The sequence below is a fragment of the Canis lupus genome, chromosome 30 (assembly GCF_011100685.1).
Source record: "Canis lupus familiaris isolate Mischka breed German Shepherd chromosome 30, alternate assembly UU_Cfam_GSD_1.0, whole genome shotgun sequence".
Taxonomy (NCBI): Eukaryota; Metazoa; Chordata; class Mammalia; order Carnivora; family Canidae; genus Canis; species Canis lupus.
Window position 1 is genome coordinate 39,971,275 of NC_049251.1, and position 25,986 is coordinate 39,997,260.

At 34.4% G+C, this 25,986-nt stretch overlaps 1 protein-coding gene and 1 pseudogene across 9 annotated transcripts in view; one reads left to right on the top strand and one right to left on the bottom strand.

Moving 5' to 3' along the window:
• The window catches only part of SCAPER (S-phase cyclin A associated protein in the ER), a 432,460-nt gene that overhangs the window by 154,863 nt on the left and 251,611 nt on the right, over window positions 1-25,986 (top strand). For all 9 annotated transcript variants that reach the window (XM_038581073.1, XM_038581077.1, XM_038581076.1 and 6 more), the window contains one exon: window positions 21,994-22,130. In XM_038581073.1, the coding sequence (XP_038437001.1) occupies window positions 21,994-22,130 (137 nt within the window). The remainder of the gene's footprint in view (window positions 1-21,993; window positions 22,131-25,986) is intronic.
• On the bottom strand, window positions 6,158-6,869 carry LOC102153149 (annotated as a pseudogene).

Consider the following 25,986-nt stretch of genomic DNA (forward strand, 5'->3'; position numbering starts at 1 on the left):
CATGTTTTGGATATTTTTTGTAGCTGATATACATTGCCTTTACACAGTTACTTAAATACCTAAACACTATTGCTTTTGAAAAGACATAAACCCTTAAACTCTATTGAAGATCATGATAGCTTGGAATGACTATGATAGTGACTACTTTTATACATCTACAGATTACAGACCGATACATTTTCATCTGGCTCTTGTGTGTCATTTGTGAGGAGTTGCAGAATTGTGGCTATGGGCAACATTAAAAGGCCACAGCAATTGTGATGACTTTTGCAACTGCTGTCTTTCAGTTAGATGATAGAGAATCAGAAAGGGTTGCAGTGAGGCGAATTTCTACAACTTAAGCTGTTTCTACTTGAATATTGTCTCAAAGTTTTATAATATGTATTTCTTTATATGGAAATTTTATGGATACATAATCTTAAAATCCATAATGTGACAACTTCATGGTGGAAGAATAAAGGGAATGAAGGATTTATTAATAGAAGTTTATAAGCAGGAACAGGCGTGCCTGGGTGGCTCCATTGGTTGAGGGTCCACTTCTTCATTTTGGCTCAGGTCATGACCTCAGAGTCAAGAGATCAAGCCCCATGTAGGGCTCCGTGCTCACTGTGGAGTCTGCTTGTCCTTGTCCTTCCCTCTTTGCCCTCCCTCTACTCGCTTACTCATGCTCTTTCTCAAATAAATAAACAAATAACCTTTAAAAAAATAGGAATTTCTAAGCAGGAATACTCTTGCTCTGACAAGAATAGTTGACAAGTTTAGCATTTTACCTGCATAATTCACATAACTCTTATTTCCTTAATAAATAATTGATTATAAATTCTTTTATTTTAATATTGACTTTATTAGGTTCTTTATCTGAAATTCAGTGGCCAGTATATTAGTTCCAAAGTGAATATACAGGAGCAGATCTATGATGAGAGTTAACTGAGTTTAGTAATAATTATTTTGTCAATTTAACTTCTCTTGTAATCATCAGAGTAGACACATCTGTTGTATCAGGAAAATCACAAAAAGTTGTAAAACAAAACTTCCCAGTTCCAAAATTTGGTCCTCCCTCTCAGAATTTTTTTTAGATTACAAAGTATTTCTGTATCAGAAAGGAGTGTAGTAAACCCCATATTCCTGCTACCTAGTAGTTAAATGGTAATACTTCTCTTCTGGTCCCTTCATACTTGGAAAGATTGAAGGGATACGAAGTATTTAAAGCATGGGTGATGGGAACAGGTTCAGGGCATAGAGCTAAGTCCATATGTTGCATGGTGAGAAGTCAATAGATAATCTTAAAACTGAAAAATGAAGAAGTAGAAATATATATTTAGGAATATAGAGAAGAAAGGTAAAACAATTGCATCTGGATTTGGGAAAGGAGTGGAGAGAGCAGTGGGGAACTATTTCTTTGAGCCATTGACTATGTAAAATATGTTTGCTGATATGTGTTTGCAAAACTTTGACAGAAGCAAAAAACATTTCATTTATTTTATTTTATTCTTAAAGATTTTATTTTATTTGAGGGAGAGGGATAGCAAAAGAGAGTGCAAGCAGGGAGAGGGAGAAGCAGGCTCCCCGCTGAGCAGGGAGCCCCTCATATAGGGCTGCATTCCAGGACTCTAGGATCATGACCTGAGCCAAAGGCAGACCTTAACCAACTGAGCCACCCAGGTACCCCAAGCAAAAACATGTTTAAAAAAGAAATACAACAGTTGCCCAGGAATATTCTGTGTTCTTTCCACTGCTTTTTGTTCTTGGTTAAATTAGATACACACCTGCAACCATAGAAAGCCATCATAGGGACTTGGATCTTTTGGCCAGTTTTATCCTGAATTCTGTATTCTTTTAAATCTATTGCAGTATCCTTTGATGCCATTAATCCAAATACTGGATCCCCTACCCCCTTTTATCTGTTGCTTTCTGTTTCTATTATTTGTAGAACAATAATGAAACAATTGTCTGTGTACCTACCACTCAGGTTAGTGAGAATCTCCTGGAAGGAAATTATGTTTTTGTTTGTTTGTAGTACTTTTGTTTGTGAAAGATATCTTCACTGGGTGTAGATCTGTAGCTTAATAATTATTTTCTTCAAAAATTGAGTAGACATTATTTGCTATCTCCTTGCTTCTATTCCTAACAGGATAGATATATTGTCCTTTATTATTTTTCAAAACTACCTTGGCTGTTTCTCTGCTTTTCACTTTGTATATAACCTTTGTGACTAACTTGTTAAACTAAGAAAATTGTTTTGATTTTGATTGAGATTGCAGTGAAATTATGGCAAGATTAAATTGGCAAGAGTAGACATCTTTTAAATATGTTTTTCTTTCCATCCAGCAACATGTTTGTCTACTTATGTCTTGCCTTTGTTTATATGTTCTTTAGTTAAGCATTCACTTTCTTCATTTGAGTCTTAAACATTTCTCAGTAGGATCATTTTGTCTCTAAATTAATGTATTTTAAAAGTATTTTGAATTTCAGGGTTCTTTTTAACAATTTATTTTTTTATTTTAGAGCCAGAGAGCACACAACCGGGGGCGGGGCAGAAGGAGAGGGAGAAAGAATCTCAAGCAGATTCTATGCTGAGCACAGAGCCTGATGCAGGTCTCTATCTCATAACCCTGAGATCGTGACTGAGTTGAAAATCAAGGGTTGATGCTTAACCAACTGACCCATCCGTGTGCCCCTGAATTTCAGTTTTTATTTCCTTTTAAACAAAGAGATATTTTCAAGGTTATAGATTAGAGAGGCAGTGCCTTTTGTTTTATGAGTATGAGTTTATGTGTGTGTTTAAAAGCATGAGATGATTCATGGATTTGACTGCTATCTTATATACAGATCAGGCTAATCTTCTGGGCATTGCTTCAGTTTTAAAGTATGTGATGCTAAAATGAGTGCTATTCTGTGTTTTCAGTTTCAACTTTTATTGCATTATGATCAGAGATTATGGTTTATCTAGGTTCTACTTTGGAGAGTTTGATTTTCTTTATAGCTTAATACATTGTAAAATCTTAAGAATATCTTTTCCCTCTCTTTGGGTATATATCAGATGAGATTTGCTTATTGTAATGCAAATATTCTCACTTTTTCAACCTATTTTTTGTCCTCACTAATATCCTTTTCTCAAAAATGGGAAGACTGCCAATATTCAATTATTTATTCATATCTCTGTGTTTTAAGAATATGTATATATATGTGTATATATGTATATACACACACACATATATCACAATGTTTTATCATCATGATTTTAACTATTTACATATTTTTTTTTCTTTTAAGACTAGGAAACGTCCCTCTTTCCCTTTTCATGCCTCTCTCCTGAATATTATTTTTGTATGGTATTAATTTTGCAAACCTAGTTTTGCATAGTGCTGCCTGATATGTCCCTTTATTATCTATACTCTCCTTCTCCCTCTCTTGTCCCTATCATAATTTTATTTTTGCATGTAGGTCTATTCCTAAAAAGTATAATTTTATTGTAGCTGTTTCCTGCTCTCTAAAAAAGTACCATGCTATCTGTAATCTTTTGGACATAGCTCTTTCCTACTGAATTATTATACTGCCTAGATTTTTACAGATGAGAAATTTGTTGCTGTTTTTAAATGTCTTTGAGACTTGTCATACATTAAACTACACTTATTTAGGTTGACAATAATTTTTGGCATGTCCATACCCATGAAACCACACCATGATCAAGACAGTGAACATACATACCACCTCAGAAAGTTTCCTCATCTACTATATCCCTGCTGGTTTTTCCCCTACTTTTAATCTATCAATTTTTGAGAAAGGGATATTGAAATCTCTTATTTTAATTGTGAATTTTTCTGTTTCTCTTGGCAGTTCAATCAGTTTTTGTCTTATATAGTTTCAAGTTATATTATTAGGAGCATAAATGCTAATGATTGTTATGTCCCCTTGTTAATTGATCCCATTATTATGAAATGATCCTCTTTAATCCTAGTAATATTTTTTGATACCTTGTCTAAATATTTTTTTTTTCCTTGTCTAAATATTAATTAGCCATTCCAGCTTTCTGTTGTTTAGAGTTACAGTAATACATCTTTTTCTTTTCTTTTACTTAAACATATTTATATTTTTACATGTATCCTTTTCTTAAACATTTAAAAGTTAAATAGACTTATGGAGAATCTTTGTTCTCGTGCTGTTGTGTTTGATGTGAAGCTGCTGACTCTCTTAAGCTCTTGTCACCTAGGGCTGTGAAAGCCACTCACAACGGAGGGGTTCTGGTTCTGTCCCTGAACATTCTTTTCACTTTGATCTTTTTTTTTGAAAGGGTGATATTATTTGTGTAATACAGTTCCTGGGATATTATTGAGATGATTTTTTAAGAATGAAGCCTAATTGCGGTCTAACATGCTGTGTTTGAAATCTGAGAATTCTGAGAAAAAAGCTTTTAGTTACAAGACTTAGTTCAATACAACTGTACCACTCCCTATTGCAGTATTGAGCTCAGACCTTTCTCCGTCTTCGCAGCATGATAAATTAATAAGTTTGTTGAACCCTGTGCTTTTGAGTCATCTGTTAAACCACAGATCAGATCAGAAAGGAACATCAGAATCTGCAAAAGAAGTCTTTACCTCATTTATCATCTCCACCTACCAGAAAACTGATGGAGTATTTGTGATTGTCACTGAATAGTAGGGGGACAGATGGTCGGCTATCATCCTATCAGAAGATGGCCTTTTCTGTTTGGCATGGTATCTGTTTCACAGTATTTCATTAGCTTCATTTTTCTCATCTGTCACTTTGAACATAATACATAGACTGTAGTAGATAAAAATAGAAGTTTATGCTATACCTGTAGGAAGGCACCTTGGCAGAGTTGAATCTTTTGTATAATTAAAATAATCTATCAGATTTTAAAAGTTGTCATTTTATGTTTAATTTTTCAAAATAGATGCTGTCATAAAAGACATTATTTTGATAAAAGGTCTTACATTTCAGATTTTCTTAAATTTACTGTGTGAAAAAATTTTATTTAAATATAATGGAATTCTAGGAGTGTCTGGGTGGCTCATTTGGTTGTCTGCCTTCGGCTCAGATTATTGATCCCAGAGTCCTGGGTTCAAGCCCCATGTGGGCCTCCCTGCTCACTGGGAAGCCTACTTCTCTCTCTCCCTCTGCCCCTCTCCCTCCTCACCCCCTGGCCTGCACTTGCTCTCTCTCTTTCTCTCTCAAATAAATGAAATCTTTATATATGTTGGAATTCTCCAACTTTTTATCTGTTTAAGCATTTTTCATCACCTGCTTGTGCTCTCTGCATTAGTCTAGGCATTAGGGAAACACAGATAAATAACATCAGGGGAGCCTAAATCTTCATTGTATGCTATCTCTCTGAGTTTCATGAATCTCCAAACACACTCATTTTAAAAAATGAACTAGTGCTTTAATTTTTGAATAGTATTTTAGTAATGTCTATACATACTTTAGTTAATTAACTTATTTTTAGTTCTCAAATTGTACTCTAAAAAATACTATTTTATCTGTACTCATGTATGAAGAAAATGGCTGTGCTACCATGTTTACAGACATACCAATATTGGAAACAGAATTCAATAATGAATCACTTCTAAATTTTATAAGGAACACACAAACATTAAAAGACTGGTTACAGAAAGCAGAATGGAGAAAAAAGACATTAGTTATCATTTTCATTTTAATTAAAGAGCAGCTCCCTCTGAGAAGAATCAAAACAATTAGTAATATTTCATCTATATTGTGAAATAATGCATACATAAAAAGTTAGTGATGGTACTGATTTTATTACTTTACTTTCTCACACTCATTGTGAAGAAATACAACAATATAAAGAAAAATATGCCCTCATTATTATTCACAATAAAAAGGATCTGCTTCGTTCTGCAGACCTTGCCATATTATGTAATAGGAAACACCTAATGACTCAAGTGATTCTGACCCACTGAATTTCTATTCTCATGTATATTTGTGACTGGACTAAGTCCATAGGAGCTGTGATGTACTGAACCATTTCTCTGGTATCCCTAGATCTCACTAAATTAAAAAAGACCCTACATAAGAAAAGATAACAATCAATCTGTCCATAATTTTTATATATATGTGTCAGGTGGAAATGGGGCCCTTCCTTGAGGACATGGATACAAGTATTGTGATCCAAAGATTACTGGATCGATATTGTATCTGTTATAATAAAAATAAAGTGTATATCAAAACCACTGCCTGATAAAGAAACTTCCACAATTTGTCTCAGTTCTTCAAATAACAGAACAAGTTCCTTTTCTAGGCTGACAATGAGTCCCTTATTGCCATTGCTGCAGGCCAGGAAACTCGGTACCAAAAGTAAATCATTGAATTGAAACACCTGATAGGTGTTACAGTAACAGGTGATATTTTTATTTTTTGAGAGTCCAAGTTTGCCCCCTTGGTCTGTTGCAGGGGCAAAAGAAGGTAAGAAACCACGTCTCAGGGACACATGAGTGATTCAGTAGGTTAGGCGTCTGCCTTCAGCTTGGGTCTTCAGGATCAAGTCCCGTGTCTGGCTTCCCACTTGGTGAGGAGTCTGCTTCTCCCTTTGCCCCTCCCCTGTGTGTGTTCTCTTACTCACATGTTCTCTCTCTCTCTCAAATAAATAATAAACAAACCAACAAATAAATATTTATTTATTTTTGAAAAGAAACCATATGTCAGAGCATGCTCTAGAGCATTATCACTGGCCACTTTAATAACAGGGACTCTGTCTCTCTCTGACACAAAAATAGCATGGAGCCCTTCGCACTTGGTAATTTTTTATATAGGAAACTCTTAGGTCCTGGCTTTCTAGGCTGCTGCGTTATCTCAGCTGTAAATTCAGGGACAGCTCGTACATTCTTCATTTGATAGGACTACTTCCGTCCTACAAATTAGTAGTTACAAACCAGCTTTCCTTTGAACTCATTCTGGAGGATAATCTGCTGGAATAGTTTTATGGAGGAGTGATATCAATCAAGAAAATAGTTTATTAGAGTTTTTTTTGGTATTACTCTGGATGAAACTCTGATACCCAGGGAATTATACCTCTTTGACTTAAGCAGTTAGCATTAACCCTTGGCATATAGTAAGTATTGAATTAAATGTTAATAAACTAAATGCTAATGAGCTAAATTACAATTTATTGTTTTCAGTATACTATATTTCTGGAGAGCGATACTCAAAATATATGGTAGAGTGCTATCTAAAAATACCATGTTGTTTTTGGTTAAGTATTCTTTTATTTCTTTACTTCTCTCATCTTTTCTTTTTCTCCTAATTTTTCTTTTTTCTTTTCTTCCCGTTTACATTCATCTCTCCATTCCCCTACTTCTTCCTCATCCTTCACTTTTCTTACCTTAATCATCATCTAGAGAAACAAAAACATATTCCAGCCCTCCAGCCTCTACCCATCCCAATTATTGTAGAAGGCAATAAGAAAATGCCGTAAAATGCCTCCTATTTATCTTATTTATTGGTCTGCCAGGCAGGCTTAAAATAGTGGAATATTCATAATATTTTTAAGAATTTAAGGAAATACTTAATTTGATTCTGGAATAGACTGATTAATTAGATTTTAGGTTTAAAGTTGAGGAAGTACTGGATGAGGCTTAGAGAAAAATACTGTTTTTCAAAACAGTATGTGAAAACCCTTACATTAATTTGTCATCTGTTTAGATTAGTAATTTGGCATCCATCCTGCTCTTAAAAGCAAACTGAGTTGCAGAGAACTAAGTAATAAGCCTCTTGAGCATGAGACTGGATTTCTATAAAGGAAACTTGCTTTTCAAATAAAAATACATTTGTATTAGGAGACATATGTAAGCCCTTTTTATCTGGGAAGAACATCCTTAAAAATTCTATGTCTGTGTTATAATATTTTGAAATAATAGGGAACAGATTATTTCTTTTGATATACCACATTTTATGAAATGTGTTTATTCTGAGGTATAACTTACATTCTAAAAATGGCAGTTTGATGAAATTGTATATTGTGTCATATACATTTTCTTGCTTATTCTATTTTAGAGCTTTTTTTTATTCTTTCTCAAAGACCATGAATCTATCTTTATCTTAATTTTTTTCATGTCTTTTAAAAAGCAAGGTACTATGAGATCTTTAAGGAGGAATCTGAAAGAATATGAAGGTCATAAACCTCAGTGTGAATTATTTCATTAAATTTAGTAAATTATGGTAGAAGAAAACCATAAAAGGTAATTAAAAGAATGGGAAGGATATAAAATTTTTTTTTTTTAAAGATTTTATCTATTTATTCATGACAGACACAGAGAGAGAGAGAGAGGCAGAGACACAGGCAGAGGGAGAAGCAGGCTCCATGCAGGGAGCCCGATGTGAGACTCGATCCTGGGACCCTGGGATCACGCCCTGGGCCAAAGGCAGATGCTTAACCACTGAGCCCCCAGGCGTTCCAGGAAAGGTATAAACTTTGATGAGATCATGTCCATATAGGTATTAGTTTCTTATATACATTATTTGTATTTCATATTGTAGCAAGGTTGTTTAAATAAGAAGTCACAATTGTGACTTAAAAGCTAAACTTAACAATTTTGTGTGTGTGTATGTGTGTGTGTGTGTGTGTAATTAGCCATCACTGATTAGCTTTTGGGCTTGTTACTTTAATTTTTAGAATGTTAGAAAAGGGAGGACTTTAGGATTTATTATCTAATCCCTTTATTTTACTAAGGGAGGGAATTGGCCCAAAGAAGTCACTCAGTGATGAGTTGCAGAATTTATCTTGATCTACATATTTTGACTCCTAGTTCAGTGCTGTTTCTTTTGCATCAACCTGCTTTTCTATGCCTAAAGGAAAAACAGTGTCTCTAATTAATACTTATTTAGGATTAATAGTATCAAGTAGTCAAATGGCCACTTCTTGACTTGTTAGTAAGAGAGTAGGAGTGCATTGAACAGGATTCCATGAGGCTACATGATATATTTTTTCAATTAGGAAGGAAGGAGATCCACACCTTTTGGGGTGATTTTTTTGGTTCTGAGTGCTTCATATTTTGAAAATGACTAAGTAAATCATACATACTGTGTCTTTTCCTTCTGCCTGTGGCTTAATAGTGATTGTGAGTAGACATGAAAGATGAGCGTATTTTTGCAGTTATATTTATTCTTCTGCAGCATTAATAAGCTTACAGCAACTATAACCTTGTACAGATCAACATTGTTTTCTTTAAAAAGTTTTCTTTGCATTTCCATATTAACATTAACTTTATAATAAGTAAAATACTAATACTAATTTTAGACAATTGGATAAGGAATAATAGTTACTATTAACATTTGACCCATTTGACCTATTTTCTGCTCTTTATATATTAGTATATAAATCTTACATGCTTTTTTATATATAAACTACATTGTGTAGATTTGAATCCTTATTTTTTAACATTATACAGTACATACAGTTTTTAATATCATTATTGTTTAAAATTAATCAAATCTGTGTAGTATCATTTTAATACATGTGCCATAATTTATGAAATCAGTTCCCTACTGCTATTTTGTTGTAGGAAGTAAGTAGTCCAATTTCACTTTTTAACATGTAGCTGTCCAGTTCCATATGCATTTTAGGATTATTCATTCTAGTTCTGTGAAAAATGTTGATACTTTGATAGGGATTGCATTAAATCTTTAGATTGCTTTAGTTGTATGGCCATTTCAACAATATTTATTCTCCCAATTCATTAGCATAGAATGTTTTCCCATTTGTGTCATCTTCAATTTATTCCATCAATCTTTAATAGTTCAGAGTATAGGTCTTTGACCTCCTTGGTTAGGTTTATTCCTAGATAATTTATTGTTTATGATGCAATTATAAATGGGATTATTTTCTTAATTTCTCTTTATGCTACTTTATTATTTAGTATATAGAAATACAATAGATTTGTGTATTGATTTTGTATCCTACAACCTTTATAAATTCATTTATCATTTCCAGTAGGTTTTTGGTGGAGTCTTTCGGATTTTCTATATATAGTGTCATATGATCTGCAAGTAGTGAAATATTTAGTTCTTCCTTACCAACCTGGATGCCTTTTATTTCTTTTTCTTGTCTGATTGCTGTGGCTAGAATTTCAGGGCTATGTTAAATAAAAGTGGAGAGAGTGAATATACTTGGCTTGTTCCTGATCTTAGGGGAAAAGCTCTCCTCTTTTCACCATTGAGTATGATGCTAGCTGTGGGTTTTTCATAGATGGCCTTTATTATGTTGAAGTATATTCCGTGTGAAACTGCTGTGTTGAGAATTTTTATCGTAAGTGGGTACCATACTTTATTAAATGTTTTTTTCTGCATTTTTTGAAATAATCATATGATTTTTATCCTTTCTCTTGATCTGATGTATCATGTTGATTGATTTGTGAATAGTTAACCACCCTTGCATCCCAGGAATAATTCCCACTTGATCTCGGTGAATGATTTGTTTTTAATGCATTGTTGGATTTGTTTTGTTTATATTTTGTTGAGGATATTTTTGCATGTGTGTTCATCGTTTCTCTCTCTCTCTCTCTCTCTCTCTTCTCTCTCTCTCTCTCTCTCTCTCTCGGTGTCTTCATCTGGTTTGGGTATCAGTATAATGCTGGCCTCATACAATGAAATTGGAAACTTTTCTGACTCTTCTGTTGTTTTAAATAGTTTAAAAATAATAGATATCAACTCTTTTTTAAATGTTTGATAGAATTCACCTGTAAAGCCATCTGGTCCTAGACTTGTATGATGGGAGTCTTTTTGACTAATGATTCACTTTCATGGCTGGCAATTAGTCTGTTCAAAATTTTCTATTTCTTCCTGATTTCAGTTTTGGCAGGTTATATGTTTTCAATAATTTGTCCATTTCTTCTATGTGTCCAATTTGTTGGCATATAATTTTTCATAATATTCTCTTATAATTATTTGTATTTCTGTGGTGGTATTTATTTCCCTCTTTCATTCCATCATTTTGTTGGAATCCTCTTTCTTTTCGTTTTGATGAGTCTGCATATAAGTTTATCAGTTTTGTTGATTTTTTTTTTTCCACAAAGAACTAAGTCCTCGTTCCATTTATCTGTTCTGTGGTTTTTTAGTTTTAGCTTCATTTATTTTTGTTCTAATCTTTATTATTTCCTTTCTTCTACAGGTTTGGGTTTTCTTCTTTTTTATTCCCTCTCTCTTTTAGGTATAAAATTAGGTTGGATTTTTTTTTTTTTTTGATATTTTTCTTCTCGAGCCAGATCTGTATTACTATAAACTACCTCTTGGTATCACTTTTGCTGTATCCTAAGGAATTTTGACTAAAGTGTTTTTCATTTGTCTCCATGTTTTTTGATTTCCTTTTTGATTTCTTGATTGACTCATTCATTATTTAATAGTATGTTATTTAATATCCATGTATTTGTGTTCTTTCCAGAATTTTTCTTCTGGTTCATTTCTAGATTTATAGTGTTGTGGTCAGAAAAGATGCATTTTATGACTCCCTCTTTTTAATTGGGACTTGTTTTGTAGTCTAATAATGATCTATTGTAGAATATTCCATGTGCACTTGAAAAGAATGTGCATTCTGTTTTAGGATGGATTGTTCTGAATATATCTGTTAGATACATCTGGTCCATTGTCATCCAAACCTGTTGTTTTCTTGTCAGTTTTCTGTTTGAATGATCTGTCCATTGATTTAAGTGGTGTTTTAAAGTCCCCTGCTATTATTGAATTACTGTCAGTTACTACCTTCATGTTTGTTAATAGCTGTTTTATGTATTTGAGTGCTCCCATATTGGGTGTATACATACTTAAAATTGTTAAATACTCTTGCTCGATGTTCCCTTTATAATTATATAGTGTTCTTCTTTGTCTCTTGTTACAGTCTTTGTTTTAAAGTTTATTTTGTCCAATATAAGTATTACTCCCCAGCTTTCTTTTCACTGCCATTTGAATGATAAATGCTTTTCCATCCATTCCCTTTCTGTCTTCCTGTGCCTTTAGGTCTGAAATGAGTCTTTTGTAGGAAGCATGTGGTTGAATCTTGCTTTTTTTTTATCCATTCCATCACCCTGTGTTTTTTGATTGGAGTGTTAAGTCCATTTACATTTAGAGTAATTATTGTTACTATGTACTTACTGCCATTTTGTTACTTGCTTTATTTTTATTTTTTTAAGATTTTATTTATTTATTCATGAGAGGAACAGAGAGACTGAGACAGAGACACAGGCAGAGGGAAAAGCAGGCTGCACACAGGGAGTCTGATGCAACACTCGATCCCAGGACCCCAGGATCACTCCCTGAGCTGAAGCCACATGCTTAACCGCTGAGCCACCCAGGCGTCCCAGTTACTTGTTTTATGATTATTTTTTGTAGTACTTCTTTGTTCTTTTCTTCTCTTGCTCTCTCAGGGTTTGCTGGCTTTCTTTAGTGATATACTTGGATTCCTTTCTCTTTATTGTTTGAATATCTGTTATCAGTATTTGATTTATCTTTACCTTTATTTTTTTTTAAAGATTTTATTTATTTATTCATAGAGACAGAGAGAGAGAATGAGAGAGAGAGGCAGAGGGAGAAGCAGGCACCACACAGAGAACCTGACGTGGGACTCGATCCCGGGTCTCCAGGACCACGCCCCAGGCTGCAGGCGGCGCTAAACCACTGCGCCACCGGGGCTGCCCTGTCATTACCTTTAATGTTATATATAATGTCTTTTGCACGGATCAGTTGATGATATTCATTGCATATATTAAGTTGATGTCACATAAGCTTGAACCCATTCCGAAAGCATTATATTTTTTCTCTTCTCTTCCCCATGTTTTAGGTATATGGCGTCATGCTTTACATCCTTTTATTTTGTGAGTCTCTTGACTGTTATAAATATACTTAATTTTACTGCTTTTGTGCTTCCTACTTTTCTTATTCCTGCTTATGGTCCTTCCTTCCTACTCAGAGGAGTCCCCTTTAACATTTCTTGTGAGACTGGTTTAATGGTGATTAATTCCGTTAATTTTTGTTTGTGTAGGAAACTTTTTATCTCTCTTTCTATTCTGAACCGTACCCTTACTGGATAGAGCATTCTTGGTTGCAGGGTTTTTTGTTTGTTTTTTCTGCACTTTGAATATATCATGCCCCTCCATATTGGCTTGTAAAGTTTCTGGTAGAAAATCAGCTGATAGCCTTATGGAGTTTCTCTTGTATGTAACGATTTTCTCTTGCTACTTATAAGATTCTTTATCACTACTTTTTGCCATTTTAATTTTTGTGTGTTCTTGTTCAGGCCTCTTTGGGTTGTTGTGGGATATCTGTGCCTGCTGGATCTGGATTTCTGTTTCCTTCCCCAGATTCAAAAAGTTTTCAACTATTATTTTTTCAAATAAAATTTCTGCCACTTTTTCTCTCTCTTCTTCTGGGATCCCTGTAATGCAAATGCTATGCTTGATGGTGTCCCTGAGTTCCTTTTATTATTCTCATCTTTTATTCGTTTTTTTTCTTGCTTCTGTTCAGCTTGATTGCTTTCCATTACTTTGTCCTCCAGTACCCTCATCTGTTTTTTTGTTTGTTTGTTTGTTTGCTTCCTTAGTCTATTACTTATTCACTCTAGGATATTTTTAATTCTAGTTACTAAATTTTCCATCTCTGATTGGTTCCTTTTTACTTTTTCTCTTTCTTGAGCGTCTCACTGAGGTCCTCCACTCTTTTCTCAAGTTCAGGGAGTATCTTTATGACCATTACTTTAAATTTCTATCAGGCATATTACTTAGGTTCATTTCATTTAGACTTCTTATTGTGATTTTGTCTTGTTCTTTCATTAGGATGTATTCCTCTGTCTCCTCATTTTATCTAAGTCTGTGTATTTTCCTAGGTGTTAGGCAAATGAGCTACATCTCCTGCTCTTGCCTTATGTTGAAGAAATTGTATAGTGCCATGGAGTGCGGTATCCCCTGTTAACCTGAATCTGGTGCTTCATGGGTATCTCCTGTGTGGTTTATGTGCTCCTTACTGTTGTATCTGAGCTGGGTTTTCCTGAAGCTTAGCAGTCTGCGGTGGCTGTTTGCCTATTATGGTAGGGTTTGGTCCCTGTGTTGTTAGTGTGCAAGTCTGGGCCTGTCTTGGGCTTGAGTTAAGTCAGACCATGCGTTTTTCAGCTGTGGTAGCAGCAAACTACAGGGCACTCCCCCTATATTGTCTCCTGAGAAGCTTTTGTTGGTGGGCAGGGCCTTCAGTCAGACCAGATGTCTGTCCCCAGCCAATTGCTGGGGCTGTAATCCTATTTTCCTGTTCCTCTGTTCAGGGTAGGTGTTACTTTGGTGTGGTGCTGACCCCTTTTGGGGCTGCTTGCATATTGGCACACTTGTGGGACTACTTTGGATGGATTCTAGTTGTGGGTATGTTGGAGGGAGAAGGTTTGCTGGAGAACATCGAGGCAGGGTGTGCTGTTAGTGAGCTGGGTAGAGGGTGTTTGAGCTGTGCTAGTTCCCATATATCCCTGTATCTTGGTGGAATCAGGAGAGGGAAATGGCATCATGAGCTCCTTTATTCTTGGAGAAGTCTTCCTAAGATCCCCCTGCAGCACATTCTCTGAGATTAGTGAACAGATCTCACTCCTGTCTCTCTAACTCCTGCTTCTATGCTATATCTCCGTGAGGGTTATGTGCCTCTTGATCATGTCTCTACCCTTCCTACCTCTTCCATGTGGCCTCTTCTCTACGTTTAGCTATGGAGAACTTCCAGTCTTCTAGTCAGTTTCTGGGTTATTTATAATCACGTGGTTGTAATCTAGGTGTATTGGTGGGAAGTGAGCCTTAGGATCTTCCTACTCAGTCATCTTCCCCTGGAATCTTCTGAGGCTTGTTCTTTAGTGATTCCTCAGGAAGATCTTATTTGTATAATATTCTCTGAGGTTTTATTTTTAATGTTGGTAGCATTTATCTGTAATTTTATTCTTGAAAGTTGGTTTCACTAGATATAAAATCCTTAGCTCACATTTCTTTGAAAATACTAAATATATTACTTTATTTTTTCCTGGTATAAAATGTTACTATCAAAAAGGGACTTATAATCCTTTTAACTCACTTTTTCCCCCTGTATGTCCAAGTAATTTTTCCTTTTTCTTCAAAGCTCAGAAGTAGTAATAGGATATGTCTTGGCATTAGCGACTCTGGGTATTTTAGAGCATGTGACGTATTTTATTAGTATTTAATTATATTCTATTCAGGAAACTTTTCCCGAATTATAGTTCTTTTTTTTTTTAAAGATTTTTCTTTATTTATTCATGGGAGACATAGAGAGAGAGAGACAAAGACACAGGCAGAGGGAGAAGCAGGCTCTATGCAGGGAGCCCGACGTGGGACTCAATCTTGGGTCTCCAGGATCACGCCCTGGGCTGAAGGCGGCGCTAAGCTGCTGAGCCACCCAGGCTGCCCTGAATTAATAGTTCTTAATATTTGATCTGTTCCTTTGTTTTCGTTTTATTTTTCAGGGATTTCTATTTACTTCTTTCACCATCTTCCTATATTTCCAGTTAGTTACTCTCAAATCCTTTTTATTTCTTTAGATATAAATATTTTTTTCTCCTTATTTTTATTTGAGGCATTATTTGTTGTGTTTATTCATTCTTTGTCTTTTCTTTTTGTTTTTTTTATATTTATTTATTTATTTATTTTATAATAAATTTATTTTTTATTGGTGTTCAATTTGCCAACATACAGAATAACACCCAGTGCTCATCCTCCTTTTCATTTCTTAAATGATTTTTTTTTTCCATTTGAAATCTTCTTGTAGTCTCATGACCTAAATTTTGAATGATTAAGATGGTGATTTGTGTTTTATCATGCCTTCTACCACTTTAAAAATTTGTTTTAGGGGCACCTAGATGGATCAGTTGGTTCAGCGTCTGCCTTTGGCTCAAGTCATGATCTCAAGGTTTTGGGATCGAGCCCCACATTGGGCTCTGCTGGCAGGCACTCCTTCTCCTCTCTGTGCTCTCTCTCACTTTCTCTTAAATAAATAAATAAATAAATAAATAAATAAATAAATAAATAAAATCTTTTAAATAAATTTTGTTTTAGCTCATTTTGAAATAGTTAGATTTGATTTATTCTGTGCATTTTTTGGTGTATTTTCATCATTTGTATTATTGCTTAATTTTAGTTATTTTTTTCTTTTAATAGTTTTGGCTATTGATCTTGATACTTTTACATGGAATTGGTTTTATAGGACTTTTAGAATGAGTTGTGATTCAGGGTAGCTATTAAATTTCCTGGAGCTCCTTTTCTATTCTTTTATGTGTAAAAATACAGTAACCTGCTTTCAGAGATTTCTTGATTCTGTTTCCTTGCTATCCTTTTATCAAGTCATTTTCCCCTTTATTGTTATTATTTCTAGTTTGCTCAATTAAATTCCCTTTGTGGCAGCTTCTTCCATAGATTGCTTTTGAGAGTTCATTGGGACTAGCCTTCACCAAATTGTTCAGTCTTTAATGCAGCTATGTTTCATTCATCTGCCACTAGAATGGGTATACTTCTCTCTGTTTTAAATGCTGTTCTCAAAATGGCCTATTGAATTCTCCAGTGAAAAATAGTTCCTTTTCTAGAATTCTGAAGTTCTTTATTCACTCGTTTCCCTTTGATTTCTCCTTCAAAGACACTGAAGCTACTGATATGTTGGCAATTTGACCTTACCTACTTCTGTTTGGGGGTTAGGAGGATACATTGTCACCTTGTTTTATTGAAAATATTTTCTATGGGTCTTGCTTTTGATATGTAATTGCTCTTTCTGTTCTATATGATAATTTAGAAATAATCTAAAACTTTGCTGCCACTGCCTTCTTCTACTTACAGTCTTATGATACAAGCATTTTAATGACTAATCCTCATGGAAATAAACCAAAATTTTCTCAACCACTCCTTAATGTTGAAAAACCTTTATACATACTTTCTATCTTCAGAAGCCATCTCAAAACTTTCCTGTATAAAGTCTTCATAGTTTTAATGTGAAAATGACTATTAATTATCCTCTGTCATATCCAACAATGTGTTTCTTTTATTACCCAAAACTGATCTGTTTCTTAGAGAAACTAAAATATAATGCAAAACACTAGAAGGAAAAATATAAAAACTTGAAATGTGTTTACAGAAAACTGGACAAAAGACACATTTTAAGTCACAAAGGACAAGATACAAATGGTCTAACATACTAACATCAGTATTTCAGCCAACAGATTGACAGATTTACAAACAAAATAGAAATACTAGGTATGGCAAATCACTTGTGGAGATATAAATTAATTCCTGTTTTGGTTCAGTTTGGGAATATTTAATGAAAATCCTTAAAAATATCTGTAATCTGTGATGTAGGAAGTTCAGTTCCATGATTTGATCATAAGGGAAAAGTATATTATGTGTTTAAAATTGTGACTATATGAATATTTGTTGTACTGATTTATAATATTGAAAATAAAAAATTATCCAAATATCTAACAACAAAGCATTTAGTAAAGTTAGGTGTATTCAGGAATGGAATACCTTACAGCCACTGGATTATATTGTAGAATATTATTTAATGGTATGAATATTTTTGGATTTTTTAAAAAGATTTTATTTATTTGAAAGAAAGTGAGCACGCACAAGTGAGGGTAATGAGGGAGGAAGGGCAGAGGGAGAGGAAAAGGGAGAAGCAGACTCCCCACTGAGCAGGGAGCCTGATGCCGGGCTGGATCCCTGGACCCTGGGATCATGACCCAAGCTGAAGGCAGTTGCTTAAATGACTGAGCCACTCAGGCACCCATATATTTGCAATGTTAAATGAAAAAGAAGTTTATAAAGTATCATAAATGGTGTATTCTACTTTTACAAAAACAAATATATACAAAGAAAAATGTCTGGAAGGATATACTCAAATAATTATTTTTAGGTGTATTATAGGAGATCTTTATCTCTTTTGTGTGTGTGTACGTTGTTTTGAAGATTTTTTTTGTTTGTTTTTAAGATTTTATTTATTCATGAGAGACACACAGAGAGAGGCAGAGACACAGGCAGACGGAGAAGCAGGCTCCCCATGGGAGCCCAATGTGGGACTCGTTCCCAGGACCCGGGGATCACGACCTGAGCCAAAGGCTCAACCACTGAGCCACCCGGGTGTCCCTGAAGACTTTTATTTCTTAATTCTATTTATATTTCCTATAATTAACACTTACAGATTTTGTATTAAGAAAAAAGTTACTATTAAGTCATAAAAATATAAATATATTCTCATTTGTTTTAGTTTTGAGATTTAAAAAAATTTTAATATAAATGTGAGTACATAATGCATGTGTGTTTGTGTATGTAAATGTATTCTTTTTGTTTAAAAGATATGGTTTTTGATAGTTGTGGATAAATTTCCAAGTTTTTCTATATAGTGCCTGCATTTATGTGTAAGGATCATAAGTGGATTCTATTAGATATGTAAATGATGTTTATAAACAACTGAAAATAGTATAATTCAGCCTTTCATAAAATTGAAAATGTCATTTAGAGTATTACTTTTCCTTGGGCAGAGGTAGAAATTTACATGGGAGACTTTGTTTTCTTGAGCCATGTTAGGTAGAAGGAATGTAGAGTACTAGAAAAGCTTCTCTCGTGAGGTTAGCCAGTTGTGGTTTTGACCTTGAGCTTTGTGACTGTGGACATAATGCCAAACCTCTTTGAGCCATTGTTAAACATGTTGTGAAATGTAAACATATTGCCACCTGTTCTATGGGGTTAAGATTATAGGAAATAATGTATGCAATTTAGCCCTTTGCTGATCACATATTAAGTATTCAAAAAATGATAACCTGGATGGTGATTTCACATACGACTTGCTTTGTACCATGTATCCTTAGGAGATATGGCAAGAGGGTTATCTTTATTTATTTATATTTTTGCTTTCTTTTGATGTGAGACCTGGGTTATTTTTTTCTAGTTGGATTTGAAATAAAGGATTTGAAATAAAGCCTATGCAACAGGCTTCGCTTATCAAAGAAAAAAATTGCTTTTGCTTTTGAGAGAGTATTTTCTCCCTTTGCCTGTAGAGTTTTTGGTTTATTTTTATTTTTTGGTACCTTATGATTTGAAAACTTTCATAGTAAGTACAATTCTGTGGCCCAAACTCATTTTCCAGCCATATCGCTAAGGTAGTAGCCAAAAGTATAGACACTCTAATCATACTGTCTGATTTAAATTTAGGCTTTATTACTTTACTGTCTGAAAAAGTTGCTCAGTTATGATTTTGACTGTCTTTGGGCAAGTAATTTGACTTTTTGTGTTTGTTCTCACAGTTTCAATGGAAATAATAAACATACACACCTTCTAAGTATATTCCAAGTATAGTTTAAAGGACTGAATGAGTGATTATATGTAAAGTACTTAGCTTAATAATAAGCCTTCATAAATATTTTTTGTTTTTTTAAATTGAGATTTAATTGACATATAACACTGTATTAGTTTTTTGTGTACACCATAATGTTTGGATGTGTATATATTTGTGTGTGTGTGTGTGTGTGTGTGTGTATATATATATATATAGTGAAGTAATTATCACAACTAATTTAATTAACATCCATCACCACATATAGTTACAACTTTTTGTGATGGGAATTTTTATGATCCACTGTCTTGGAAACTTTCAAACATACCATACAGTATTGTTAAATATAGTTATGATGCTTTACATCCTCAGGATTTATTTATCTTATATAACTGAAAGTTTGCACCTTTTGAGCACCTTCACTCTTTTGAACATAAATACTGTTATTAGCTCTTACCACATTACTCTTTTCATACTTATTTATTTAATGCATACTTATTGTCTACCATATGCCAGGCACAGTTCCAGATACAGAAACAAAACAAAGTCCTTGCCCTCATTAAACTTATATTCTAGTGCAAGAGATTGCAAATGAAAATTTGATGTTAAGCAAATCCTATGAAGAAAAATAAACAGAATAAAGAGATGGCAAATAGTAGAGGGTGTTACTTAGGATTGGGTATTCATTTTAGCTGAGACTGTGCAAATATCTAGAAGAAGAATATTCTTGGGTAAGGGAACAACATATATAGATTCCTGAGGCAGTAACATTCCTGATGAATATGAGAAGCAACATCTACTCTACTGTGGATGGAGCAGAGTGAGAAAAGGAGACAGTACTATAAGTTCAGAGAGGTCAATGATAAAGAGCTTGTGGGCCATTGTAAAGAGTTTGGATTTTACTTTAAATGTGATGAAATGGCGTTATTTTGATAAGAGGAATAATGTGTTGTGATTAATGTTTTAAAAATATCACTGACTACTTTTGTAATGAAAAGACTTGAAGTAGAAGCTGGGAAACCAGTTAAGAGACTGTTGGTAGTATAGGCAAGAGCTGATGATGGTGGTAGGCAGAAGTGATTGGATTTGGGATGAATTTTGGGATCTATTTGGAAGTAGAGCTCTTAGGATTTGCTGATGTATTGAATATGAGCAGTTGTATAAAGGATAGTACCATTTACTGAAATGGGAAATCCTGAGTAACTATGTATATGGGGAGCATAAATGTTTTGTTATGGACTGTTATTTGGAAATGCTCATGTTGGAAATACTCCATCTAAGTGGACATTTTTAGACAGTTTGATATGGGCGTGGAGTTCAGAGGAGAGGTCAAGGCTAGAGATAAAAATCTGTGAATTGCCTTTGTATAAATAATATTTCAAGTCACTACACTTGATGAGTGAGTTTTTTTTTTTTTAATTTTTATTTATTTATGATAGTCACAGAGAGAGAGAGAGAGAGGCAGAGACACAGGCAGAGGGAGAAGCAGGCTCCATGCACCGGGAGCCTGATGTGGGATTCGATCCTGGGTCTCCAGGATCGCGCCCTGGGCCAAAGGCAGGCGCCAAACCGCTGCGCCACCCAGGGATCCCGATGAGTGAGTTTGGATAGAGAAGAATAGCTCTGGGATACTCCAACATTTACTGATCAAGCAGAGCAAAAGGATGCACCAAAGAAGATTTAGAAGGCACAGCTGGTAGTGTAATATTTGGAAGCCTAGTGAAGAAAAGGTGTCAGGAAAAAGGAAGTGATTTAGGGTATTAGAAATTTGAGGAGAAAGTCGAAAATAATTTCTATAAAGAGTGTGGAGAAAATAGTTTAAGCTTCTTTGGTTGCCTGGCAATATTAGAGGCCATTTGAGATGTCATAAATTTAATGTGAGAGTAGTCAACATAGTTCATAATTATAGCCACATTAATCTGCCCAGGTATGTGTACAGAGTAGCGTGAGAGCTGGATTTAGAGTTAGTATTTTGCCATGAAAGTATGAATAAAGAAGAGAGGGGAAGGGAACGTACATGCTGTGTACATGCTAAGAAGTATTATAATGAGGGCTGTAAAATCTAACATTGATAAGGAGGGATATGGGGGCAGACTTTCTGTGTTCCATCCAAACCAGATCTCTGTTGCCAATAATTGCATTCTACTTTCATCTCTGCGTGTGTTTTATGAGATGCCCTTTTTATTTTTCCTTTCTGTCACCTTTCCCAGCTCCCAGCCCAAAGAAAAACACATAGATCCAATATCCATGCATTTAAGTTCAGTCCATTCTTCAAGAGATAGCAAACATGGTACTTCCTTCCTGAAACCTTTCCTCCTGACCCCCACTGGACAGTGCTTTTGTTTCCCTTTTGAACTCTTCCTAATTGGCACTTATTGGTTGATATTGTAGATTTGTGTTTGTGTGTTCATATATATATTTACCTCTTATTCTGCACTGTGGTTGTGAGGAATAGGCGTATGTCCTTGTATCTTTAGCATTCATCACAACTGATGTGCAGCAAAAGTTTGATAAGTCAATGAAGTCTTAAGTAGAACAATTTCTTCAAAAGCAATTGTGAAAACCAGCATTTCATAAAGATTACTTTTACTTTCATCTGTATACTCTTTTATACTCACTATAGTCTGTATTTTTTTTAACAGGCATCATCATCATCATCATCATCATTATTTATTTATCTTGCAGGAGCATCTTTCCTTAAAGAAGTATATTATTGATGTTGTGGTTGAAAGTGCAGCTCTACCAGAGTCTTTGAAAGATGGAGAAGAGCGGCAGAAAAATAAAAAAAAAGCCAAAAAGATAAAAGCCCGGATGAACTCCAGGTACTCTAAATATCCTTAAAAACAAAATAAAAACTGTTAGTGATATATCCTTTTTTAATGTAGATCTAAGGAAGACCCTCTGCCCCCCTCACAAAAGTTTAAACTTGTTTGCTTTAAGAAAGCCTTGAAAATAATATTGATGAGCTTAACTTATAGCCACTTTCTTTGATTGAGAAAGAAAACTGCCTATCGATCTAAAGCCCTTGCTTTCACCTGTTAAGAGCTCTTCCTATAATTGGATGCCAAAGCTCTGCCAAACTTGTGCCTCCTCCAGCATACAGTAGTATGTTTAAATATGTGTAAACTAATCCTATTTTTCTTTCCAACTATTGATTTTTAAATGAAGCATCAAAGAAAATCAATAGCAATCAACAAATAGAAGTCTGCTGGCTATAGTGTCAAATCCCCTGCCTAGGTTTAATCAATTTGGTTGCCTGTCACAACAAGAAAAAGTTCAAGAAATATCTTGAAATGGAAAGTGAGTTCTCAGACCTGTAGTTTATCATCAGCCTCCAAAGTAACATCTGAGGATCAGACAGCTATGTAGTACATCATTACCTCAGATGCTTTGAGCATCACCTGATGACTGATGAGTCTTATTCAGGACACAAATGTAGTTTCTCCTTAGTGGATAATTCTTGCCATTTGGAGGAAGGTAATCTAAATACGTTGTTTTACCTTCATTGGTAAATGTTATGGAAGTTGGAGGAGCTTGACCCCATGGGATTATAGAAATATAGTTCTAGGAGGTGAATGGTGGTTATTGCTCTATGGTTTCCAATTTCAGATTGAAATTGTTTCATCTTCCAGAAACAGCAAAAACTTGCAGAGTACTCATTTAAGCAAATAACAGAAAGGCTTTTTTGATTGTATTTTTTTGTGATCCTCTAAGTTTCTAAAAATAGTTTCACAGTATACTTGAAGGTATTACTGACCTTCATTCAGTTCTAGTTTATGCTAAGAACTTGCTGACCTTCTGACACTGAAATGCTATCCAGCCCATTTTTGTGAGTTCTTTTTTGTCCTCTGTGTACACATTCCCTTGGTAAGCTCCCCCAGCCCTGTGGCTCTAACTATCCTCCTACTTAGTGACGACCTCCCATTTTATATCTTCAATTTTACTCAGACACAAGCTCCTGTTTTCTTCCTCACCCCACTCTCTAAAACCCCTCTTTGTCCCATAGTCTTCTCTGTCTCAATAAATGGATACTCTACTCTAGCTTTGTATGCCGTAACCCTTGAAGTCATCCTTGACCTTTCTCTTTCTTTCACGCCTCACATCCAGTCCAACTGCAAATAATATTAGCTTTGATTTGAAATATATTCAGGAAAAATTAAAAAATATATTCAGAATTTGACTACCTTTCTCTAACTTCACTGTTTCCCCTGAAGCTCTGTGACTAGGATTCTTGTTTCTGCCCTTGCTTCCTTGTAGTCTATTCTAAACACTCAAGTCAGAGTGAATCTACTACAACGTAAATTAGATCATGTCACTTCTATTCTCAAAACCTCCGATTTCCTCTTCCCGTATATCCATACACCTTTTTCCCTTGCCTACTTCAAGTCCTTGCTCAAATGTCACCCTTTTCGTGAGGCTTTCCTCAAGAGCTTGACATGTTTTGTTTGTTTTTTGAAACATAGGTAGTGATAATTTATTACATATTCTTAAAATTATAGGAAAAAAATACCTATGATTCCGTTGCTAATATTTTGGCATATATATCCTTTTTATGCATACTTAGCTATATCTATAGACTTTATTCTTCATCACAATATGATTTATTCAAGTGATGTGTAGAGATATCTGGTGTGGTTTGTTGACTTTTGATAAATCTAGATACTCATGTAATCTATACCTCTATCAAAAATTGTCTTTGTGCCTCTTTCCAGTCAGTTTCTCATTACCCCTGGCCTTTTATAATCACTGCCCTGCTTTCTATTATTATAGAATATTTTTTCCTGTTCTGGTAAGGCATACAAATTAAATCAAACTCCCCTTGGCTGGCTTCTTTTACTAAGTGTACTGTTTTTTAGATATATCAGTGTTATTGTATGTAGGTAGTTTGATTCTTTTTATTGTTGCACATATTCATTGTGTGCATATCCTACAATTTTCATTTATTCATCTGTTGATAGACTCATGGGTTTCCAGTTTTGGGCATTTGTAAGTCAAGCTCTCCTCAAGTCTTTGGGTATACATGTGTTTTCCTTTCTCCTGGGTAAATACCTAGAAGTGGAATACTACACCATTTTCCATAATGGTGTACTCTTTACACTTCGATCAGCAATCTGGGGGGGTTCCACTTGCTCCACAGTCTTGTCAATGGACACTTGATATTTTTAGTTTTTAAAATGTTATCCTGTTTCAGCAGGAATGTAGTGGTATCTCATTGTGGTTCTAATTTGCATTTCCATAGTGATTAATAATATATATATTGAGCATCTTTTCATGTGCTTTTTAACCATTTAGTATCTTTATGAAGTGGCTGTTGAAGGTTTTTGCCTATTTTAAAAATTGAGTTGTCATCTTTTGCATTGTTTATACATTCTGACTACAAAGTTCTTTGTCAGATATATGTATTGCAAAGTTATTCTTGCACTCTGGAAATTGCCTATTAAATTTTCCTGAAGATAGCCTTTGATAAGCAAAGGTTTTTTCTTGTGATGGTGTCTCTTTTGGGTTTTGGGTTCTAAAAGGTCTCTGAACAAAGGTAAAAAGAAACTGTATTTTTTAATAGAAGCTTTGTAAGTTTATCTTTTGCATTTAGGCTTATGATTCATCTTGAATAAATTAATGGGTATAAACTGAAGCATTGATCCAAGTTTGTTTTTCCATATAGGTAACCAGTTGTTCCAACAGTATTAGCTGAAAAGGTTTCTTTTCCTATTATACTCTCTGTTAGCATTTAGGCATTATGTTAGCTATCATTTTTTGTAGATGCCCTTTATCAGGTTGAGGAAGCTGTTTTTATTCTTAGTTTCCTGAGACCTTTTTTCATAGGCTGATATTCTGTTTTCAAATGCCTTTTCTGCATTTATTGAAATGTACCTTTTAATTTTATCAATTAAGTTCATCAAATTGCTCTTTTAATAATAGTTTTATTGAGATATATTAACATCCTATACAGTTCACCCATAAAAACTATACAACTCTATATTGATTATTGAGGTATAATTGACATACAACATTATATTAGTTTCAGGTGCACAACATAATGATTTGATGCTTTTGTGTATTGTAAAATGATCACCACAGTAAGTCATTAGCATCTGTCACCATACAGTAATAGAACTTTTTTCTTTAAGATTTATTCTCAGTAGCTTTCAAATAAACAGTACAGTATTATCAACTATAGTTGCCTTGCTTACATTTACTTTATAACTGGAAGCTCGTACTTTTTGACTCTCCTCTACTATTTGGCCTACCCTCATGTGACAACAACCAATCTGTTCATCTGTGAGCTTCGTTGTTTTTTGGGTTTTTTTTTTTTTTTTGTTATCAAAATGGATCATGTGGTGTTGTCTTGACTTATTTCACTTAGCATAATGCCTTCAAAGTCCATCCATGTTGTTGCAAACGGCAAAATTTCATTCATTTTTATAGCTGAGTAATATTTTACTCTGTATCTATGTGCATATATACATATGTATACACAAACATACACACTGCATTTTCTTTATCCATTCATCTGTTGATGGACAGATTACTTCTGTATCTTGGCTATTGTAAATAATGTTGCAGTGAACATTGGGTGCACATGTTTTTTCAAGTTAACATTTTCGTTTTCTTTGAGTAAATATCCAGAAGTGGAATCAGTGAATTGTATGAGACTTTTTAGTTTTTTTGAGGAACATC